The sequence below is a fragment of the Sceloporus occidentalis genome, unplaced genomic scaffold, assembly GCF_023333645.1.
Source record: "Sceloporus occidentalis isolate IW3139 unplaced genomic scaffold, rSceOcc1.0.p SCAF_5, whole genome shotgun sequence".
Classification (NCBI taxonomy): Eukaryota; Metazoa; Chordata; class Lepidosauria; order Squamata; family Phrynosomatidae; genus Sceloporus; species Sceloporus occidentalis.
The window spans coordinates 168,971,439-168,997,219 of NW_028316985.1; the positions used below are offsets into that span (position 1 = coordinate 168,971,439).

The following is a 25,781-nucleotide window of genomic DNA, read 5'->3' on the forward strand; positions in this document are numbered from 1 at the left end:
CCAAGGACAGGAATCAAGAATGAGCGGAGAGAAATAAGCACATACCTCATTTTTAGCTCAAAAGTGAGATGGTTATGTCTGAGCTGAACTGTGCCTGTTCTTTAAAGAATCTGCACACACACAATTTTTAGCTTTAATTGGAAAAAATCAGTAAAATATAAGTACCATGTATGTACTTGAACTTCAACTGGATCTCCATTGTTTTCCCACAGAGTTCAGCTTTTGAGTGTAATAATTAAGAAAACAGAGGTTTGGTGTGTCATGTTTCACTGCCAAGGGTGAATTTGTACAGCCAAGGAAAACACCTGAAATTCTTTTGCTTGTAACGGAAATGCTGACAGATTCTGAAGTAGAGGGTGCTGTTTTAATTAAAGATTACCTAGTCCAAGAAGGTGATCTTAACAGAGATCATTTCTAAATGTCAAATGGAGGGATTGAGGCCAGCAACTTTGCAGCTTTTAAACAGATGTCCTTACTGCAGAATGGCCCATTCCCCCCTTTAACTTAGTTAAGGGGTGACTTTTTTCCCCCTAGAGATTCAAGAGAAATGTCCAAAGACATTTCCCTAGCACAGTTATCATGCTTGCACTATTGTGTACATACTAAGGAGGTGAAAAGGTAGGACTGTGGCTGCACTCATTATCTGGGGGTACTGATCATAACCTATCGGGGTTATAATGGTTGTGGTAGTAGCCAGTGACAAAAGTAAGTAGAACAATCCTCTCTTTCACGTTTTCTGCCACTCAGTTTTTCCCCTCTCTTCCCTGGGCTAGAGTCAGGGCTTTTCAAAGCTTCTGTTCTCTCTCCTTGTAAGTGGTCCCCTTTCCATATGAGTAGGGAATGCAATGGTCAGAAGTCAGGAAATGGTAGAAGCACAACCTCACCATATTCAAGAAAATAGGATGCTGCTGTAAACTTTGAATCAGAACTTTGGTCTACCAGCTTAGTATTGTTAACACTGGCAGTAGTTCTGAGGGTTACAGGAGAGGATCTTTCCTAGTACTACTGGGGATTCCAGGGATTGTATCAGTGGCATATAACATTTGTGCATTACCACTAAACAATGGCCCTTTACAAGATTATAAGTAGCTGCCATGTGATCTCAATGTGAGTTGACTAGTTCCCCCACATCCTTTTTTTTAAAATTGCCTTGCTGGCATTATACACACAAGGAACCATTGCAGTCTAAAGTGGTACAATCACATTATCACATATGACCTTGAATGTTTGAACTTGACTTTCAACTAACTATGAAATCAATGTTGTAAACCATTAATCCCTCAATCTGTAGTACAGAAACCTAATATTACTTTGCTTTGAAACAAAAACATAAGAATCCAAATGAATCAGTCTAAAGGTCTATCGAGCATTCTCTTTCCACATTGGATAACCATATGTCTGAGGGAATCCTTTCTTGGGCAAGGCATACACAGGTGACTTTGCCAGGTCCTTCTTCTGAAATATAGCCTATTATCTGTTATTCGTTGGCAGTCTCCCATCCAAATACTATACAGGGATGACCCTGCTTAGCAACCAAGATCAGATGAGATCTCGTGCCATTAGGGTATTTAAAGTACCACTTGTGCTCCCTAGGAACTAACATATAAAAGCATAATTATGCTGCCTCTAATACTAGAAGAAATATAACTACTGTGACCCGAAACCATGGACATTCTTATTCCCAATTAATTTTTCTAACCACTTTTGAATTGCCTTCATGTTGCAAGTCATCATTAAATTTTATGATAGCAAATCTCACAGCTGAAATATAGGTTGTGTGAAGAGGTTCTTCATTTAGCTTCATCAGGTTAGCACAGATTCTACGACTATGGAGTAAAGGTAAAGATATTCCCCCTTGATGAGGTTGTCAAGTCGTGTCTGGCTTTAAGGGGAAGGGATGTGGAAATCTTCTTATTTGCTTTCTCCACATCATGCATAATTTTATAAGACCTCTATCAAGCCCAAAAGGGGAAAATTTATCTCTGCTCCCTGGGTACTGAGTAAGGTCCATATGAACTGATTACTTCAAGAATTCTTAAATTAGTTCTCATAGTACAGAACTACATAACCACCTTAGCTCAGGAAACTTTTAATTTCCCAAGCCATACATTTTTGGTTTGAACTCCATACTGTTGCAGGAAGTATGTCTGAGAAAGAAAGAAAGAAAGAAAGAAAGAAAGAAAGAAAGAAAGAAGAAGAAGAGGAGGAGGAGGAGGAGGAGGAGGAATAGAAATAATATGCATCAACTGAGATTTATTTATGAAGTTATTCCATGCAAAGGGTCTGTGAGACTAATAAAGGTATGCATGTACTTTCCCATTTCCAAGAGGAAACCATAAGTGAAATGATCCTTTTTCAACACAATTAAATATGAGGAAAATGTTTGTATTGTAAAAATGTGCAAAAACATATTTTGGTCAATGTGGAAAAAATGGATAAAATGCATGCATTAAGAAAGGTGCTATCAAAATATGCTATCAAATTTCCATGTGGGAAGGTTGTGGGGGAAGTCCATTAATCTGTTATAATTCACGGACATGACAAGGGTGTTGATGATAGAACAGTTTTCATATCCTTAGTTGCCATGGGACTACTTGTTCATGTCTTAGCCAGAAGGACTAATTGCTCTCAGAAGAAGAAGAAAGGTGGAAAGAAAATGTAGGCAGCTACAAAATTTATCTGTATGTTAAAAACTGTATAAAGCCTCCTTGCACATGGAATCTTAGATTTGTATTGTTTAATAATTATTAATGCGAATTGTTGCTAATTATTGTGCATATAAAAAGGATTTAGGAGTCCTAGTAGACCACAAGTTGAACATTCAACAGTGTGATGCGGCAGCTAAAAAAGCCAATGTGATTCTAAGCTTCATCAATAGAAATATAGGAGTTTATCGCACTTACCTTAGAATGGCCCCTGAGCGTTCTTAAAGGGGCCGTTCCTGGAAGGGGAGGCAGCGGGGAAAGCTGTATATCACACAGCCGAGCGTTCCCCTTTCGTTCTGGGAGCCTTCCGTTCTGTTCTAGAGGGCCGATTTTCGAGAATGCTTGAGAAAGTGTTCCCAAAAATCGCCCCTGGGGAACGCTCCCACAATGGAAGGGTAACGCTCGGCGGCAGCGTTCTCGCTATGCGATATACAGCGTTCCCCAACGCCTCCCATTCCAGGAACGGCCCCTTTAAGAACGCTCAGGGGCCATTCTAAGGTAAGTGCAATAAGCTTCATAGTGTCTAGATCAAGGGAAGTAATAGTGACACTCTATTCTGCTTTGGCCAGGCCTCACCTGGAATGCTGTGTCCAGTTCTGGGCACAACAATTAAAAAAATGTTGACAAGCTGGAACATGTCCAGGAGGGTGACCAAAATGGTGAAGGGTCTGGAAATTATGCCCTATGAGGAGAGACTTAGGGAGTTGGGTATGTGTAACATTGAGAAGAGAAGGTTAAAAGGTGATATGACAGCCTTATTTAAATATTTGGAGGGTGTCATATTGAGGCTGGAGCAAGCTTGTTTTTGCTGCTTCATAGAATAGGACTCGGAGCAAAGGATTCAAACTACAGGAAAAAAGATTCCACCTCGAGATTAGGAGGAAGTTCTTGATAGTAAGAGGTGTTCAACAGTAGAACACACTTCCTCGGAGAGTGGTGAAGTCTCCTTTTTTGGAGGATTTTAAACAGAGGCTGGATGGTTATCTGTCATGGATGCTTAGATTGTGAGTTCATGCATAGCAAGGGGTTGGACTGGAAGGCCCTTGAGATCTCTTCCAACTCTATGATTCTAATTTCCCTGTTTCATACATCTCATATTCCAAGTTTTAGGCCAAAGGGGAGAAAAATGTTCAAAGAGACAAAACTAAAATGGTCCTTCAGATATGTGGAGGATGAAAAAAATGTAGACAAGCTCTTTGAAATGAACAATGCCACGACTGGGAACTGGTACACATTTCAATGCTTTTAAAAGGATGCACTCAATGTGTGTCTTGGCAACATCAAAGCTGTATTATACAGAGCTGTCCATAAAGCACAAGCAAATAAATCTCTATTTGGAACTTTCCAGGTGCAGAACACATTCTCAGAGGCGATTAAAGTTTCAAGAGGCTGAGGGCTAACATAACCTTTACAAGACTAAGTTTAGGGGACTCTTTCAAAAGCATTCACCTCTCTTGGAGAAAGGTCCTTGTTAATCACTCAGTCCTCCGAACACCTGTGTACTCAACCTCCACCTCCTTCAGATAGGCTGACAGTATTTACATGTTCTTTGTGGTGATGTAAGGTAAAAGGAAACTCAATACCGTAGTCCTGAAAAGCGACCCAAGTCCATGTGGTTGATACTGAGCTGAACTTATGGACATGAAAAAAATAATAATCTTGCCCCTCTGAAATTCAAGCTGCAAAGCAACCATTTATGGTGAGCCGGGAAAACAACTAGCTAGCCACTTTCAGTAGGAAAAAAGGCAAGTAAATATTTGCAGTTGGGTAACTCTTAATATTTACACCTGTCAGAGTAGCCCCTTACTCTCTTTAAAGTAGCACAAAAGGGATACTAAAATTACTACATTATCTTACATAAGAACTGGCACATTCACAAAAATCTGAAAACAACTATAACCATTTTTGAAGGAATTAAAATAGTAAGTACAGAAAAATGAGCAGTCATAATTATATCCTATTATTATTATTATTATTATTATTATTATTATTATTATTATCCTAAATATGTCTTAATCATAGGATCATATAGGAAAACTGCTCAGGTATCCCTGCCAAACTGGTGTGAGCTCATGAATGAAACATCAGAATGTGATTCTCTTTACTATGAGGGTCAGCAACATGTTTTATCTTCCAGACAGGTAGCCATGATAATCTGTTGCTCCAAAATCTATATGGTACAGTAGGCCCTGTCTATCTATGGGCTTGCCATCCATGGACTAGAGCATCCATGGATGGCCCTGCTGCATTTCCCCCAATAGTGGCACATGTGCAGCCAGCTGTGCTAATATGGCCATGTGCGCAGTATAGCATCATTGAAAATAACAGGACTTGAGGTCCTGTGGTTTTTGGCATCTGCTTGACTATGTCAAGCAGGAAGGAAGCAGCTGAGGATTGTCCAGCTATGTTCCAATAGCTGGATGTGTACTTGGTTGCCCTCAACAACCCTGCAGTTTTCAAAGACAGTAGGGAGAAAAGTGATTTAAATTAAATGGTGTAATTTGGTATAAATTGGTTATTTTTTACTCTAAAAAAGGAGCCATATAATGTAGAAAGTGGATTAGAAGAGGATCACAGAGATGATGTTTAATTTTTCTCACACACTCTTATTCACCCCCAAACTATTATTGGAGGAAAAGTTACTACCAGTATAAATATACTCAAACAACATCACCAGGAGAATGGCTACCCTCATTGGTGTAAATGAAACCTTAAGCTCCACGGCCCCAGTCCTGATCCTCACTTCTCTAAGCAGCTGCCAACTATTTAGTGTTATAAACTGGATCATGCAACACCAAACTATGAACTTAACATCTAGTATGGACTAAACCAGGAGTGGCCTCAGTTTCCCCACCATTAGCACAAAGTAAGGGGCACTAAAAGGGCACCTGCACAGATGTCAGTTTGATATCTGAAACAATGAAATCAAGTATTTGGAAAACCATCCTGAGCTGCATTATCATAACCAACTTGAGTGTATCTAATCTTATTTTGCAAGCTAACTTGGATCAAGACTAGTTAGCATTTGGATAGGAGCCAAGCAGAGAATAACAGGGATGTCCATATAGTACTGGAAAGAATCCTGTCTGAAGCCTTAGATAACAGCTGCTGATCAGAGTTGACACTAATAGGCTACATGGACCAAAGATCTGATTCTGTATAAGGCAGAAACTTTTTCCTGTGTTTCCAGCTCAGCAGCAGACTAAGAGTCTACCATTATGTTTCCAACTGTGGAGAAACAAAACATTTTTAGTAATGAGCAATAGGACCTGAAACCCTTACTTACTGTTTCTTCCCCAAAGATGTGTATTTGGCGGCACAATGACTTTTGGACTTTGAAGCTTATTAGCATGGCTACTAGCCATTCACAAATTTGTCCATGAAGCTAGGTGATCTTTAGGAACTGGAATGTGCAAGAGAGCTATGAATTCTAGAAAGCATTGTTCCACCAACCTGCAGGTGTTGTTTTTTGAGTTTTCAGGACAGTAGTGATGGCAGTGACACCACAGCATCTTCTGGGGAGGAGCAGCTGTACTCCCACCATCCTCTTTCCTGGGTTCCATGTTTATTTTACCAGAACCCCTCAAGGGTCTGCTGTCTAGGAAATTCCCTGCAAAGGAAACAGAATAAAATAAGAAATAAGTTACAAAGTTGAATGCTAAATATTTTCTTCCTATTTTTTAAGGATCAAAAGCTAGTCATCCACAGCTAAATTAGCAAGAGTGTTTTTATACCAGAAAGACATTCACTGAAGGTCAAAGGACTAACCACAAAGGACTAACATAATCACAGTTTTTTTTTTTAGCAAGTAACTTTTCTGAATTTGCTAGCTTTTCTTTTTAGATATGTGCTATTTTGTAAATATTTTTATGAAATTAAGGCTGCAGTATTATGCTGTCTGAAAGATTGTCCCAGTAAGCTTAAGATAAGTTTATCTTTCCTGTCTTCTCATGAATAAGGAAGCCTGCCCCACAAGCCTCCTCTCTCTATAAACCTCTACTATGGCTGCCCCTCTGAAAGCAGTGATAGCAAAAAGGGAGTGTTAGTGGAAATCTGGGATTCTGGGTGTTTCCTGCAAAATTAACAAAGGTAACATTAGATTGTATGAAGCAACACTGATGATGAATGTGAATTCAAGATGTTACTCATGGTATAGTGTTTCCTGCTGCAGATTGTAAATTGCATGTTTGAATTTTCTGAGTAAATATATTCTGAATACGGAAAATTGCATGGAAGCTTGGATGGCAGTGTGATATCATTCAGATGTGCAATGTCCCATATGTAGACTGAAAAAAGAAAGGATGGTACCATGTGTTATTTGTATAGGGCCATGTTGGTGAATCTATGGCACACGTACCCTCTCTGGCACGCAAAGCCATTTCTGAGAGCATGCGGAGTGACGGGAGGGCAGGGGCAAAGTAGGAACAGGTCCACGCCTGCTCCTCCTCCCCCCACCCTCCAGGGCCTTCAAATGCTTCCCCAAAGACAGCTAAAGGCACGGGACGGTGGGGAGAAGAAGAGGAACAGGTGTGCACTGTCTCAGTTGCCTCCCTGGAGATAGCCAAAGGCACAGGAAGGCAGGGGAAAGAGGAGGAAAAGATGTGCGCCTGTTCCTACTCTTCCCCTGCCCTCCTATCTCTCCACATGCCCTCAGAAATTGCTTCATGCGCCAGAGAGGGCACACACAACTGTTCTTCTTCTTCCCCCCACCCTCTTGGGTCTTCAGCTATCTCTGGGGAAGTCCTGCCCCCAAAGGCAGAAGTCCCGCCCCCAGATTTCCATTCCCCCCCCCCAGAAATTCCACCCCACTGGCACCAGGTAACACCAGGGCTATGGAGTAGGAGTAAGAGGATTTTATAGGAATCCTCTTACTCCTTACCAGGGAGTGAGGAGCCAGGGCTGTGGAGTAGGAAGTAAGAGGATTTTATAGGGATAGGAATAAGGAGTAATAAAATATATTTGTTACTCCTTATTACTGTTATTATATTGTACATGCAAACACCGTAAAACAATTTTATAATACTGCACTAGGAAAGAGACTGGGGGGGGGGGGGAAGAGACACTTAAACATGCACACGCACACACCCCAGCCTTGCAAAGTAACCAGGGCTTTTCCCCAGGGCTCGGGAGTAGGACTAAGGAGTAAAGGAGTTAGAGGTTTTTGTAGGGGTAGGAGTAACATTAAGAAAAAAAGTCTTACTCTGGAGTAAGACAAGAAGTAACCCCAAAATCACCACTATCCCCAGCCCTGGTGGGAACACCTTTCAGTTTGGGCATTCGGTCTCTAAAAGGTTCACCATTACTGCTATAGGGTATCTTTTAGAGGAATATGTGTGTGCTGTATTTTTAACCATATACTTATGTTTTAAATGTTTTCAAAGTGGGTTAAATTAATGCTGTTTTTAATGGATAATTTTTAAATTATCATAATCATTATGTTTTAGGTGTACTTCTAAAATTCTGTCTTGTGAGCCAGACTGGGCCCCATGCTGGGTGAAAGGCATAAAAATGTTAATAAATTTTTATTTATTTTTTGGAAATAAATCTTTGCTGGAAACATTTTCTCCCTGCATAGCTATATAAAACACTACAACAAACATACAATTCTCTTGGTTTCTTGGGAGGCAGGAAACAAAATATCATCTACACAAAAATAACAAATCTGAGTTGAGAACTGTAGGTATTAAGTGGCTATAATCTTCCATCTGCAAGTAGCAACTATTACTTTGCCCTAAACAACCTTTACAGTGTTTCTTTTAAACCTCTCTGTTTCTCTCTCCCCCCTTGCCTTTATGGATGGATTATTTTTAGGATATTTATTATTTAGGATATTTTAAAATCTATCCCTCACAACACAATTTAACAGTGGTTGTTTCTGGGTCAGTGGAACAGAGCCTTTTAAAACTGAGTCCCCTTTTCAGCAAAAAGGGATTGTGACTGAGAAACATTGTTATTCATGGAATGAAAATGAACTTTTCAAAATGTTCTAGGCAGAGGTTTCAGACATCTGGCTCAGGGAGAGACAAGGTTACATTTGAAAAGTTAATAGTAAAGTTTTTTGGGAGGGAAATACCAGGCTTCATTTTCATCTATTTTGATACTTCTGTAGAATTAACTAGGTTTTTCCACCTCCTGCAGCTGATGAAGTCATCAGATTCAATCTCTTTCTCTTTCTCTTGCTTTCTTTCACATATGTATAACCCACAGTAAATAATCTGGTGAACTGAGTCTCAGAGATTTAAACAAAGAGTTTTATTGGCAAAATAAATATCTCCTATTTAAATCAAATGGACTTAAATATATTTAAAATGGGCTTCCCTGCACTTTATATATAATCATCATCATTTTCTGAATGATTAAGTTTCAGTCCCCAAAACACTTCCTTAAAAAAATAATAAGCAGGAAATACTCTGCAGTAGCACTGAATAAGCAGTCAACCAACTGAACAAGCTGAATTACATCCTAAAAATGATTGTTTTTATGGGAAAGGGAAATATTGTTTTTCTGACATCAGATAAAAGAACTTCCACAGGATATTTTTGGAAACTAAGCAGCGATAGAACAGCAGCACTAAAAATTATTATAAATTATGTCTCCCAAAACACAAGCCCAATCTACTGTATAAATTACTTCAGAAAGGGACAGTAAAACCAAAGGTTCATTTTTTAAAACAAGGTTTTATTTGAAATAGCCTGTACTGAATGAAGCACAAGTTATCTATCTGTCAACAGACCCCATTAAGATAAAATTCAAAATGGTCTTATGAGAGAGTGGAAAGTGCAATGCAGTGCAGTGATATTGTAAAGTGAAATGCAGTAAAATGCAAGAGAAGCATTTCAAAAATCTTCAATATGGCAAGTACACTACTAATAAAACATTAATCAAATATCTGCCATGCTTCACTCTACTCCAGAAACATAAAACACTTTAATTAGATTCCTTTAGAACAGGGATGGGAATTCAGATGTTGGACTGGAACACCCATCATTCCTTACCACTATGCTTGCTTGATCTGCTGGGCCTAGCAGAACAACAACAAAGGTTAGATGGCCACTTTTTAGGAGAGCTTTAGCATTAAGATTCCTGCACTGGCAGGGGATTGTATTAGAACACCATTGGGATCCCTCCCAACCCTATAATTTTAACACCTGGAGGACTGCATGATTTCCACTTTTGCCTCAGAACAGTGGTTCCCATCCTTTGGTCTTCCAGATGTTTTGTGGTTCAGCTCCCACAATTCTATACTGTTGGCCAAGTTGGCTGGTGTTCCTGGGATCTGAAGTCCAAAACAAATGAAGGACCAAAGTTTGGGAATCACTGCTTTAGAACTAACACATACAGGAAGTAAAACAGAGTTCGAAAGTAAGGCTTCACAGCCCATCCTTAACAAAGTGCAGAATAACCTTTGCTTATGACTAGAGCTACCAGAACATGGAGAAATGGACAAAGGAGTTTCCATCTCTCTTGCCTTGGGCAATAGGAAACTGGAGTGTGATTGGGACAACAGTCATCTCCTGTCTTCCCCGCACTCTCAGTCCTTCACATTATATATGGAGATGTCAGACTATTGTTTATGAAACACAACCACCTACTACCATTTCTGAAAGCATACTGGCAGTTGGCTGAGTAATGAATGGTGAATCATGACTCAAAGGGCATTGATGTGTTAATCTAGGAAAAAGTTTTGAATGGCAGCAGTTTCACCAATCTAGCATTCATCAGCAGGATTTTTAGTCCACAAGGGTGCATCAATACCCTTGGTACATCAATACACCAAGGGGAACATCTATTCTGTAGTGCAATTGGACCCCACTGTAGGTGTTGTAGCTTCATCCTATGGAATCCTTGGATTTGTAGTTTTACACAGTCTTTAGTCTTACCTCACAATACTATAAATCCCAGAATTCTGCTGTGGTAGCAAACTGAATTATTTCTAAAGTGTAGATGTATCCATCTGAGCTATAGGACAGGTCCAGAGCAACTAGCACCCTATTGTTGTCTCCTCCCTCATAAAAGCAAAACTTTCCCCCCTTATCTCGCTCTGTCCTAGAAAAATGCATGAGTGTTCTATGAGTGATAACATCTCTTCCACATGTCTGAAAGCACACCTTTTCTGTGGTAGACAAGCAGTACCCTCAAAGATGTTAAATGTAGTCAGTGTTTCAAGCAAATACTGAGAATACCCAACCTTCTCCCCTTCTCTCTAGGAGGGAATGTCCCCCCTCTTCTATTCCACTGAGGTTGCTCCTTCAAGAAGGAATGAATACACACACAGTCACGCACAGATACCGATATCTCAAAATGAGTGTTGGTTTGAGTGTTGGACTAGGACTCTGGAGAAAAGGTTCAATTCCCTACTCAGCCACAGAAAGCTCCATGGTGACCTTTGACAAGTCATACGCTCTCAGCCCATATTAACATGCATAATTTTCTTCCAAAAATAACAAACTGCCCCAAATAAGGTATGGATATTTCAGGTTTGCTCAGGCAATAGTATTCTACTACCTGCAGGTTTTACGGCTGGCTCTCTGCTCAGATAGAAAGGTTGAACAGCATATTTGCACATGACACAGAAGGCCAAGTTAGTTATAATATTAACTCTGGGGTACAATGAAAGTGCACATTTTAAAAATGCCGTAGCAGCCTTGCAACAATTGGAGTGGAGAAAGGAGCAAGCACAAATATCATTTTTAATTAAGTCCAGCAGTGATCTGGACATTAATTCAGAGGGTGAGGACTAATGTCAACAGAAGACACACTGGACCCAACTAGCTTTGTAGAACCAAGATGACAATCTATGAGATACCAGAAAAGATATCTTTAAACATGGTCAGACAACCCCCACTCCCCACTGCACAAACCTAGCTCCACCACTACCCCACACAGCCATCTTCAAGAGCTCCATGATCCAGTGAGCTTGCACATCAATGCCAGAAGTATGTTCAGCACACATTCTTGAAGAGATGGAGGAAAGCTAGGCTACAAGACCAGAGCATGTCCCTTTAAGATTTTTCCCTCTAAAGAAAGTTAAACTCTAAAAGAGAGCTCTGCTAGTTGCTCCACCATCTGGCCAGCCTTGTAACCCTGGGCCTCTGCATCCAAAAACTTGACAAAAATAGCAGCTTCTCTTACATGTTAATAGAAACTTTGTCAGAGAGAACAAAGTAAAATATCTTCACCCCACTGATGACCCCACAGATTCAACAGCTTCAATTTGCACTGCAAATATATGCACGTTAAATGTATTCATATAATTAATGCCACCCCTAGAGGACCTGAGACACTCTTGTGCTGATTTCTCTGCCTTGGGAATGTTACTTGCCTAGGGAAAGAAGACACAAGAAAAGTCATTTAAAATAATGTGTATGTTCACTGTACTGATAGAATGTTCATATCCCAATTACAAACATGGGTTCCACAAAAAGAAGCACTAGTATAAAAGTGCTTCTATCTGGAAAACAAGTTTAATTAGTGTATACAGTACTGAATTGTCTGCTATGTCACACACACATGCTCTGGTTTACAACCAGCTGCTACTTTGCTTTCAGAGAATTACATTAAATCCACAGTTGTGTTAGTACTATAATGAAATCACACTACTCATATATTACACATATATAATAACACATTTGAGCTTCCGAACGTTGAAGATAGTTAAGCCCTCTGTATCCACAGATTCTGCATCCATAGATTCAACTATCCATAGCTTGAACATATATATACACACACACACACACACACACACACACACACACACATATATATATATATATATACATATATACATATAAAATCCAAAAAGCAGACCTTGATTTTGCCATTTTATATAACCAAACCCCAGTGAATAGTAAGGGCCCACTTTATCTCATACACACTAGATGCCATCCTGTTGGTTAGTCACAACTAAAGTAGATCTAGTCAATCAATTATTTACAATTGTTTTTCAGTAACAAGATGGACTATAAATATACTCATACAATGTGTACTCTGAAAACAAAGAGAACAGGCATTAGAAAGAGAATACCTGCTTACACCTGCTTAACATGTAGCCTCTATGAGCAGAGAATACTTTCATGGCAAACCACAACCAGCATGATACAACAGCCAACAAGAATGAGTGTGAGGCTGGCAACAGTGCTGTGAAATTTACTAGGTCTGTTCCAACAGTATGCAAGCATTTCTGCCTTTCAGAAATACAAAGCAGCTGTTTAGTTTAACTGTAGTGGCAGCACATTGGCTTCTCAATCTTCTGACAAGAATATAGAGGAATTCATTGACTACTTTGGCAGCTGGCCACACATTTGGGGATGATACTCTGCTGTTGGTCAGTAAAAGCCAAAATGCTGTGTCAAGTGTCCGCTCCATGCTTTGTTTTGGGTGGGTGGTGGGAGAGAGACAACGTAAGGTGTCATGTTTTCTTTTAGAAGTGAAAAGCAGCATGACATTCTTTCTTTTAGTTTTAATATCCTGAGCTTAAGGAAGGAAATCTCAGAAATGAGATCTGAATCCAGACTAAATAAAAAGCTGCTATATAGATCTGACACCCTGATCTATAAAACCAGCAAAACTTGGTTATTTGAACCTCAGGAAAGAGAAAAGGCACTTGAGTAAAGGGGAAGAAAGAACATTGGAGTGGGAAAGGGGAGAGAAAGCACACATAGCTCTGCAGGGAAGACTGCTAGGTATGCATATAAGTATGTGAGCCATGGAGAGGAAAACCAATTTGGTCAGTGAGTGAAGGGAAAATAAGAGTGTTGGGGAGGGGACTAAGCAACATGAGTGTGGAGTCACGACTCCAAACTTTTTACTCCAATTATAGCTCCTCTATTTTTCTACTGTCCAAGTCTGACTCCTTCCTAAATGGCAAATACAGTGGACCCTTGTTATACGCTGAGGTTTGGTTCCAAGATCCCCCGTGTATAACAAAATCCGTGTATGCTCAAGTCCCATTAAACATAATGACATAGCAAAATGGTGTCCCTTATAAAAAATGGAAAATCAAGGTAAATTTATACTTTTTTGGAACATTTTCAAACCGTGGATGCTTGAATCCGTGTATAAAAAATCCGTGTATAAGAAGGGCCAACTGTATATATTAACTAGTAAAATCATATTATTATTATTATTATTATTATTATTTACAGTGGACCCTTCCCATCCGCAGGGATTTGGTTCCAAGCTCCTCTGTAGATTGTGGGGGGGGGGGGGGAGGAGTGGACAGTCATGGCTCCTGCTATTCAATGGATGGATATGCCATCATTGTATAATATGGGGCATGGCGACCTGCAGACACTACAATTTGCAGATCGCTAATGTAGCCCATTGTACTGTAGTAAAATGGTAGCACAAGTCATTTCATCACTACTATGTGAATCATCAGACGATTTATAGAACATAAAATATATTTGATTGTATAAAATGTTATATTTAGTATACACTGTGATAATAATTTTTTATTTTGAAGCCAGAGTCAGTACATTTCTACCAGCTCTGACTGTACCCAAAATTGCTTCTGTGTCTGACTCAGAATGCATGACTCCAGCTCAAACTCCACTGTCCTGTAAGCAATACATAAATAAAGGTGCAACAGAGACAATGCAAATAAATGACTGCACTCAGGTCTGATGTCAAATGTGCTAACTTCTGCATACAGAAGGGGGGGAAAGAGGAGGGGAGGCTAAAGAAAATGCATCACTTAATGGCTGAGCATCCTTATGAGGCAAAGAGAAGGGAAAGAAGGTATCAGCTTCCTGATGTTTACTACCATTGATCTGAGGGCTGACTGAGGACCCTCCCATGGCAGAGTTAAACGAAATAACCTCTGAAGATCCAAAACAGCAATGCGTGGGCACTGAGAGGTTTATCTCCTCCAGACTCCTCCCTGTAAGCCACATATCCCCTCCAACATACCAAAATACCCCTTTTCCCTAACTCCTTCAAAATGGCAAGTAAAAGTAACTGTGGGCCTAAACAGACAGGCCAAAATAAAGCTATTTCAGGTCACTTTGCTGTTTAAATGACACAGACATCTTAAGAGGCCTGAAGCTGCTCCAAGGCTGCGCTCAAGTCCTTAGGACTGGAGCGTGGCTTTGGTGTGGCTTCTGGCCTCTTAGGACACATGTATCATTTAAACAGCATGCCTCCAAAGTGACCCAAAGCAGCTTTATTTTTACCTGTCTGTTTGGGCCCACTGAGTCACTCCTCCTTCCCATTTTCCAGGGTCAAGTGGGGATCTGAACACTGGTCTTCAGAATCGTAGTTCAATGCTTAAACTATTACACCATGTGGGTTCTCTGAATCATTCCACTAGTAGTTGCTAAAATGCTAGCAAAACTGCAGTGACGTTGTAACGAGTTGTGCAATACCTTTATGGTATTGCTTCTGCCTCAAAGCATCAGACATGACAGTTGTGAAATTGCATTTAACTGCAGAAGAGTCCAGGTTCTTTTTTTTTATTTAAATATTAAAAATACTGTAGTTGTGTGTCATTTTTAATATGCATCTTTTGACTTTTCACAGAAAGGGACATCAAAGCCTGAGTATCAATATATTACAAAAATGTTTTCTGAGAGGAGGCCTAATTCCTATACTTGAAACCACATTCTCAACAGAAGTGTGTGAAAGACAAATTTGCACTGGGGAAAATTTGGTCTTCAAAAGAGATTGTGGTCCTAAGAACACTGAACTGGTGGTAATAAACACGACTGAAATCAGTGCCATTTACCTCAAACTGAATGTGGGCGAAGATTTCTTGGGCAGAGTTGGCAGAATTAAATACAAGGCAATGTGTAAAACCATGCCATTTTAGCCCAACAGGTAGCTAGCTGAAAATTTTAAAATCCTACCTCAATTAAATGGCATTCTCCAGTCATGTGTCTCCATGCCTGACCTTTTGTAAAAAGCTACTGAACCTCTCTCCCTCTCCCATACAAAGAAGATAAACTCAACCTCATTCTTCACCATTCTCCTTTCCCTAAAGTATTTTGTTAAAGGGGGGGGGGGGGGGGGGTTGGAAAAAAAATGCTGACCTCTTCTACTTACATTCAATTTCCGTAGGCTTGTTATATCCTTGCCAAGTTCCCTCCCTCTCTCCCGGATGAGAATCATGTGACAAAACACTAAACTACTGCTGCTAAGGGGCTTCCATTAACAAAATAGAGCACCGTATGTTGGGTTAATCCTGCACCTGTGATCTGTTATTCAGCAGTTAAGAAATACAGCCCCGACTACGGCTGCCTAATGCAGCTCAGCTGTTCTCCCCCCTCCACTTCAGACTGCCAGTACTCTCTTTGATTACAAAGTTGGCAAGCAAACTCACACACACACAACCAAGCAAAGACCCTCATGTAGGATGAAGAGCACGTGATAGGTGGACATTAAAAACTGATTGACTGCTCATACTTTGTTTTTCATATCTAGATGGGCGAAAAGCTGTTTGTGAAATCTAAACATGAACTGTCACATTATAGCTCTAACATCCAAGAACCACCATACATCTGTGAAATGCACACACACATACACACACCCACAGCAATATAATCAGGTATGTGATGTTAACTGTGTGTTGCAAGTAGATATTCAATAAGAGGAATGTGATAAATTAGGAACAAGACATACAGTCTGTTTGCCATCTGTCTTCAAGTGCTATGTCTGAATAAATTACATTCAGCAGTAAAGGAATTAATTCAGTTCCCCTAATCTGAGATGTATCTATTCGAGTGCTTTTTCTACACCAGACAGGTGTGATATAAATGTTTAAATATATACATATATAAAAGGTAAAGGTATTCCCCATTGACAAGGTTGTCAAGTCGTGTCCAACCATAGGAGGCGATGCTCATCTCTGTAAATGAGCCGAAGAGCCAGCGTTGTCAGAGACTACTCTGTGATCATGTGGCCAGCATGATTGCACAGAATGCTGTTTACCTTCCCACCGGAGTGGTACCTATTTATTTACTTGCATTTGCATGCTTTCGAACTGCTAGGCTGGCAGAAGCTGAAACTAATGATGGGAGCTCACCCTATCAGGCGGCACCTGGGCCTCGAAATGCCAACCTTGTGATCTTGCAATCAACAGAGTCAGCATCTTAACCACTTGAGCCACCACATCTCCTATATATACCCTACACACACACTTTTTTTTGTATGAACAGACAGGTAAGGATGGCTCTACTGCCACAACTGTTCCTGGATGCAACATGGACAGGGACAGAAAACTAAATGTAAAGAACACAGAGAATGGTGACTGTCTATTTTTGCTGGGTTATTTACCACAATGAACAGTTTTGGGCAAAGGCCTCTTATATTCCGAGTTCACAAGAAAAGTGATAGGATCCCGTAAAATTACTGGCTAGTTTGCTTCGTAGATATCTCTTCAAAGCCACATGCTCAATACTCACTTCAAAAAGCAATGACAGTACTTTGAATTGTGTCCAGAAACAAACTGGTAGCCAGTGGAGCAGTTTTAACTTAAGTAACCAAGGATGGAAGAATTTTCAACCTGATGCATGTGGATGATTTAGTATTCATTACTCTTTCCTGCTTAGGTCTTTAAAAATCTTTTTGGATGCTTTGTAAACATAAAAATCTGTCAAGAAATTATTCTAGACCATGACCATACATTTTGATAAGACACAGCCAAAGGCACAAATGGAGTTTAGATCAAGTCATAGAACAAATCCATATATTTAGACCTTTCGGTGTTGTTTTCAGTGAGTCTCTCTCATGGAAAGGGGATAGGGAGGTGCTGAAGCCGAAAGCAGAGAAAACCATAGGAGCAGTGATTTAAGTTTTATTACAAGGGAGGACAGTTGATCAAACCTGCCCTTAAAAAATACAGTAGTAATGTGATCACTCAAATGCTTTATGGTGCTGAAATCTGTACTATTAGTGCTTACAAAGCCTGGGAAACTCTACATAATACATTCTTCCAATAACTTTACTGTTTCCCATCTGTAATATCTGCAGGGTTTTTTTGCACACAGATTTTGGTTGGCCACCAACTGAGAAAAGAGTAGACTGTATTTTAATTAAATTGTTACTTTATCAAATGAGTGCCTTCCAGCACTGTTACATGGAAATGAGCAATAATCAATATTAGAAGCCAATGTTCTCAAAAGTTTGTATAGAGCTATCGCTGCCCTGAGCTGAATTCTGCTTTGAGCATGAATAAGAGGCAATTAAGGGATTGGCTATTGTGGATAGATTCTAGAAGGGATCTACAATTAATCAAGATCCCTAAATTCTCTCCATGGTTTTCTTTTTAAAAAAACACAACATTTCATAGCTAATTATACCACTGAACATACATCATTTTCCCTAAGTAATGTTTTCACTGAACTGTGATTTCAAGTTAGTTCTAGGACCTAATGTTCTAAGTGGATGCTGGAACAAGGTGCCATTGAAAACAGACTGTATGTTTGTGCACACAGCCAGGTGGAAGACATTGTTCACCATATATTAATCTGTCTCTTGCTCTTTCTCCAAGAGAAAGTTTTCTGAAACCCTTTCTGGGTCACGGAAGTGGGAATGCTCTTGCAGAGTCAGTTCAACCTCTGGAAGTGATACCAATGGCTATGTGATATACAAAGCAGCTATTTTTGTTTGGTTGAAAGGGAAAAAAAGATTAGAAAGACAGAATCAGATAAAACTGTTACATATTGTTTTGGGGAATCAGAATATTAATTTGTATTTTGTATTAATTTGTATTAATAAATTTGAAATTGTGTTACTTTATTGTCTGAAACACGATTACTGTCTGTAATACTTTTTTGTATTTTATATACATTTATGTACCTTTAATGTATATATGGTGAATTCCAGTTACTACAATAAACTCACTGAATGGAATTGAAAACTTGTGTAGACCACATGTCAGAGACAAATGCATATCCATCTATATTTAAGATAACTATAAACCTGGCTCTTATAAAAACTATACTGGCTTCTCCAGTTAAATCTTTTAGCTGTACACATTTGTCCCCAGGTTTAGGTTTTTGTTTTTTAAAGCTTGTGTATGTGTGTATGTGGTTTCAAGTCAGCTGTCAATTTATGGTGGCCCATTAATTTTATAGGGTTTTCTTAGGCAAGGAATACTCAGAGGTGATTTTGTCAGTTTCTACCTGAAAAATAACCTACAGTTCCTAATATTTGTTGGTAATCTCCCACCCAAGTACTAACCAGGGCTGACCCTGCTTATCTTCCAAGATCAGACAGGTTCTGGTGCCTTTAGCATATTTAAGCTAAAACTAGTATAAAAGAAACTCACTGACATTTATACTATTATTTCACTGTGTGCAGAAATTTGTGAAGCTTCAAAAACCTGCAAAACCTGTTCAGCTAAAGATGACAGAAGAACAAAAGGGAAAGCTATATACACCGAAGGGAACAATGACTCTTTCAATACCACTTTCAAGCTATTGTCCATCTTTAGCCTTGGGGATGCTTTCTTATCACTCAGGTAGTTTCAGAAACCTCTCATCTCTTTCTTACCCATGGACACTGTGTTATTTTATGCTGCTACCACACATCTATGTGCAGATGTGGCTAAATGTGATAAAGACACCAAGGGTAGTAGTCAAAACTGTTGTTAATTGCAAAATTCATTACAGAATTACATTCTGTATTAATCTACTTGTCAGTATGGTGTATGCTGTATGGTGTTTGGCATCGTATGTCACTGTGTAACATACACCCAAGATAACCCAATATAATTCAGCCATGTACTGTAATCTAGTACTGCATGGCCAAACCTGGAAAATCCTGCTTCTATATGATTCTGGTTGTGAAAATTTTAAAGGTGCTAGATGGTTAGTTGTGTTTTGCACATCCACTCTGAAATTTACAGCAAGCCTTGACCAAAGCCGAAAACAAACAAACAAACAAACAAACAAACCTACTAAATAACATACAATTGTAAACAGCATCTCATATTGTAATATGAGCGACAGTCTTTTGTAATTGTGCTTTGTGTGGTACAAACAGTCCAAACATAATGAAGAGAGTGGTTGGATGTAAATGACTGCTACAGATGGGTTTGTAATTTATAACAGGTACAGATGGGTTTGTGATTTATGAATTTAATTCATGAAAGATTCACAAAATTTCTTTGGAGCAAAAGTTCACTGCATATCACAATGTATCTAGAAAATGTGGAAGCCAGATGCTACAAATGGATATTAGAGAGAAAGAAATGAAAAATGGGATCTTCAAGAAAAAACAGATACTGGCTGCAATATCCCATCATCCAGGGATTGTAAAAGACGTACAGAGATACAATGAAAACTGGCCTCTCATGCTTTCTCCAAGTCTTGGATGCTTCTTCTTATTGACATGAAAGAAATATGCACCAACGATGAGAAGCATCCTTTGTTATAAAGGAGGCCTGTCCAAGAAGTTGCAGCAGCCATTCCATGAGATGGCAGCAGAGGGAGAAAGTTGGCCCTGTTAAGTATCCTGGAGGCTCTCTTTAGACACCTGGCAACAACCATGCCATCAGGAGAAATGTGTAACTATTCCACTGGTTCTGATAAGAGACCAGATGACTTTGACTCTAGAAAGCAGTTTGACAGATCAGCAAACAAAAACATCAATACTAATTGCCTGCATAACAACTTTAATTGTGAGAAGTTCTTTTCTAAGTGTCATACCCTCTGAAACCGAAAGTGAAAGATGAAAGAAAGAAGAATGCAACATACTGTTCACTCTTTGGTATTGTCACCTATGGAAAATATGAATAGCTGAATAATTTAATGAAGGTGAAGCTTCATGATTACTAATCAATATAACCATTATCATGTGTGTGTACTGTCTGCCTGCAAGTCGTTTCCTACTTATAGTGACCCTAAGGCGAACCTATCATGGGGTTTTCTTGGCTAAGATAGTTCAGAGGAGGTTTGCTATTGCCTTCCCAAGGCTGAGAGCATGTGACTTGCCCAAGTTCACCCAGTGGGTTTCATATCCAAGATGGGATTCAAACCCTGGTCTCCAGAGTCAAAGTCCAACGCTCAAACTAAGGTTACAACTTCATCATACACATTAATATGAACAGCAATATCATATCATCAATTAAGGTCACAGGGCTCACTCTGCAGTGATATATATAGATGAATCATTTCATGTTTGCATTTATCAACAATACATTTGCAATCTTTTATATATTTAAATTCTTCTTCCATTTTTGTCACCTGCTTTAACATCTGAGAGACTCAGCACTTAGAGAGGGAGTTCTCCTAATCAATATAGTTATATAGACACTGAGTGCAAAAATAAAGCACTTTGACACTACTTTAATTGCAATGACTCCATCCTGGGATTTGTAGTTTGGTGAGGCACCAGAGGTCATTAACAGACCAGGCTGAATATCTCACTAAACTACAAATCCCAGGTTACATAGGATGGGGCCATGACAGTTAAAACTTTATTTCTGCAATGTGGGAAGGCAGAATGGCTGGAGAATTCCCTTCTATAAGAAGCTAAACTATCCTCCGATCCTGATCTCCTCCCATCACCTCCCATCCCTTCCTTTCTTTTTTTATTTAAACAGGAATTTAGTGATTAATTAGCTCTTTTAGTGTAATGTCACATTGAGGTAAATATTATGTTTTTACATGACCTTATACTGTTTTAAATTATTGATGCTTTAACACAATAATCTACATAATTGTTATTTTTTAAAAAAAACTTTTAAATACCTTTTTTAAATAGCTTTCAGCTGTTTTTTTTTTGTTTGTTTTTTGTTTTGTTTTTTTTAATTTTGTTTTAAGTCACATTTGGTGCCATGTCAGGAGGTAGGCAGGATATGAATTAAATACATGAGTATACTTATAACCTCAGACTTTCAACAAAACATTTTAACAGAATTTAGATTAATGCAGGCTTCCCTTGCCTTTTGACAACTTGCTTTCTGATGAGTTGCTCTTTTGATGCTTTCAAATTACAGACAAGTTCCATTAATTCAAGGAGGGATCCACTCTTTTGTCAGTTCTTCCTGCCTACGAGGCTCACTTGAGACTGCTTGCATGTGCAGTCCCAAAGCTGCAGTATGGAAAGAAGTATGTAAATCCTCTTTGAATTAATGGAATTTATCTTTGGAATTTGCAAGTGTGGAAACAGCAGAACGTTGTCAGGTCTTCTTCCTAAGGTGGTTTTGTTTTGGACTACTTGCATGTGCACACTGCTACCAAAGCGATCTGAGAGGGGGAGAAGTGTCAAGTCAAGTGAAAGGGATCTAGGAGTCCTAGTAGACCACAAGCTGAACATGAGTCAACAGTGTGATGCAGCAGCTAAAAAGGCCAATATGATTCTAGGTTGCATCAATAAAAGTATAGTATCTAAATCAAGAGAAGTAATAGTGTCATTCTATTCTGCTTTCATCAGGCCTCACTTAGAATACTGTGTCCAATTCTGGGCACCACAGTTCAAAAAGGATGTTGAGAAGCTGAAGTGCGTCCAAAGAAGGGCAATCAAAATAGTGAAGGGTCTGGAAACCATGCGTTCTAAGGAAAGACTTAGGGAGATGGGTATGTTTAGCCTGGAAAACAGACGGTTAAGAGGTGATATGATAGCATTAGGAGGAACTTCCTGACAGTAAGGGCTGTTCAACAGTGGAACACAATCCCTCAGAGTGTAGTGGAGTCTCCTTTGGAGGTCTTTAAACAGGCTGGATGGCCAACTGTTGGGGATACTTTGATTATAAGCTCCTGCATGGCATGTGATGGTTAGTCTGGATAGCCCTTGTGTTTTCTTCCCACTCTGTAATTCTATGGATTTTATCACACAGGAAAATTGGAGAAAAGCAGGGGTTTAAACTGTCATTATCCCATGAAAGCTGTGCAATCATACTGAAGATTTTCACATGACGTTGCAATTAAAGAGGACTTATCTCGGCAATAACCAGGTAATAACCAGCAACAAATCATTCACGGGGAAATCCCATGAATGATTGGTTATTGCCAGGATATGTCCTTTTTAATCACAATGTGTGTGAAAATCTTTTCAAAATGGCATGACTTTCACAGGATAATGACAGTTTAAACCCTCGATTTTTCCCATGTGATAAACTCCTATAATTCTAAGAACAGAGGCTGCAGCTTAGCACCCCTCCTTTACCACCTTTGTTCCTTCAATCTGTGTTCAGTCCATAACGGTTCTGAGATTACGGGCAGTGCTTCTCCTACAGTATTACTGTTCAGTGTCTGTTCTTATACAAGGGGCCTTCATATCTGCTGGAGTTTGGTTCCAGGATTCCCCATGGAAACCAAAATCCTTGGATGTTCAAGTCCCATTAAATACAGTGTCCTAGTAAAATAGTGTATCTTATATAAAATGGCTAAATCAAGGTTTGTTTTTGGGAATTTACAATATATATATTTTCTGAACATTTTCAGAAGGTAGATGATTGAATCTGTGGATCTAGAAGGCTGACAGTAATAGAGTATAATATAATATATATAATATAGAATAATGTACTGATAGCAGATCATTCAGGGTAACTTTTTGTTCATTTAACTTTATTTTTGTGTGTGTGTGTGTGTGTTGTTATTAAGTTTTCACATGCATTCATGTTATCCATGTTTTTTTGGTGGCCAAACTGCATTTACAAGCTACCCCCCCCCCCCCTTTTATTCTACTTTTTAAGCAATTCTACTTTCTGACCGTCCTCCGGTCCCTAACCCATGAGATAAGTGGGGGCTTCCTCTTTACATATTGGTCTTACATTTTGAATGAAAACTGCATAGTTGTTATGATAAACAAAATGTAATCATATTAAACAAAATAAAAGAGAGAAATGAAGCTCTTTTGATTCTCAGAACCCATCACTGAAGACTCATTTGACGTTTTAAAATGGCAGTTGACTTTGTTTCTAATATCTGTTTGGTGTTATTGTTTTACGTATTACTATATGCTATGTAGTCTGTATGGAGAGAGGCAGCCTCACATATGATTTGCATATTGGACCAAGAATGTGGGAGCCCAGAGTTGACCATGGAAACCCTTGTGCAAGATACGTTCTCTCAGCCTCAGTGGCAAAACCTTTCTGAAGAAATCTTGTCAAGAAAACCTCATAATAGCCCCCCCCCCTGTGTGTGTGTGTGTGTGTGTAAATATATGCCTTCAAGTCACCTGTCAACTTATGGCAACCTCATGCAGTTCATAAGATTTTCTTAGGCAAGGAATACTTACAGGTGGCATTTCCAATTCCTTCCTCTGAAATATACACAACACCTGGTATTTGCAGGCATTTGCATGTATCTCATGTAAATGCTAACCAGAGCTGACCCTGCTTAGCTTCCAAGATCAGACAGGATCTCCTGCCTTTTAGGTATTTAGGCATCCAGGGTCATCTTAAGGTCTCCATAATTCAGAAACAACTTAAAGGCACACAATGCCAATATTTTCCTTGGTACCACGCTGATTAAAGTGATCTCTGCAAAAGCCTAAAAGACTTCTGGAGCCATATGGTGAACCTTCACAATTGTGGCTTGAAACAGCTTTGAAATGCAAAGTGATTCAGATCAAAAGAAACAACCAAAGGCTTTTCACAACCTGGAGAACAGATTTTTATTATTTCAATGCATTTTTTCTCTCCTGATATTTTTATTAGCACAGTACATAAAATCATAGACTGGACAAATGCCAGCAGGCAGTCAGATCTCATCCCTGGCTGTGAAATATCCTTAGGCAGTATTGCAAAAATCATTACCGGTACGTAAAATCCAAACCATAATGAACCAAAAATACAGAATAACTGCAATACAGAATGGTGATTACAGAACAGGGCAAGCTGCGTTGTTCTCCCCCTGAACCACAATGAAAATGTTTCTTAAAAGTGATCACTAGTTTATTGTGAATGGGAAGAAAACATCTTCTAGATCCCATATGTAACATTCAGAAGCTTTGACATATGATAAGTATACCCAGAGTGGTTTCTTTGCATGTCCCTCTATGTGACTTATCTCCCTTGCTATCACTGTTATTATTTATACAAGTCTGTACAGCATTTGATAGTAACAAGGAAACACAATGCACAGTGGCCCCTCATTATCCAATGGGGTTTGGTTCCAGGACTCCTTGTGGAAACTCAAGTCCCATTATATACAGTGGCACAGTAAAGTGTCATCCTTTATATAAAAGAACAAAATCAAGCTTTGCTTTTTGGAATATTTTATGTGTTAATATTTTTGAATTTGTGGATGCAGAGGGCTGATTGTACATTTCAAATTTAAGCCTTTTCAAACCCCCTGTGTTTTCAACAATGAGATTTAAGAGATTTAAGCACACTACATTTTCACATAAAAATTAACTTTATTGACTATAACTCTCATAATCCTTTGGCTGGCATGCCCATGTTGGCTGAGGTTTTTTTGGAGATGCAATCCAAAATCCCCTTTCCCAGATCTAATTAATGCACCTGTTAAATATATATACTTGAAGAGTAATTGAAAGAAAGAAGCTGGTAGCATGTACTTTCATAGAAAGAAAGATGCATGTATCTGAGGAAGTAGGCTGAAGTCTACAAAAGCTGATGGTACCAGTTTCTTTCTTTCAATTAGTCTCAAAGTTACAACACTATCCCTTTGCATAGTGATCTTCCAGAATAACACATGTCTTTGAATATAGTTGAAGAGTATGGGATGGCAAGTTAATGCAATCCTGTTTTATTACCCTGTATCTCATGACAATTTGAATAATGCTGGCTTGGACTCAGCCTTGTCTTCACATCCACAAGCTAAATGGTTCAGTGGCAGTAAGTCAGAGGTGACTGAGGATCTCAGTTCTGTTCCCCATTAATGCAACAGAAAGTCTTGCCTATAAGGCGCCACTACAAACAAACTACCCACACACTTTATGGAAGGCTTGTTCCCGCTACAGAGTTCACTGTCTCCTGACTTGTTCTGAGCTGGAAGCCAACAGATCATTAGTTATGACTAGGAGAGTCTAGAAGATAGTGTGTTGACTCTTGTCTCAGGAGCTATTAAACTACAAACAGTGCCTTGAAAGCTACTTATCTGCATTCTTAGAATAAACAGGAGAAGCCACTCTGTTTAACAGACTACGAAAAGAAAGAAAGAAAGA

General features: G+C 39.2%; 1 protein-coding gene across 1 annotated transcript in view; it reads right to left on the reverse strand.

The window, feature by feature from the left end:
* LOC149313131 (bone morphogenetic protein receptor type-1B-like) overlaps positions 1 to 25,781 on the reverse strand; it is a 59,351-nt gene that overhangs the window by 29,104 nt on the left and 4,466 nt on the right. The window contains exon 3 of the mRNA XM_089527253.1: positions 6,159 to 6,315. Coding sequence (XP_089383379.1) covers positions 6,159 to 6,315 — 157 coding nt within the window. The remainder of the gene's footprint in view (positions 1 to 6,158; positions 6,316 to 25,781) is intronic.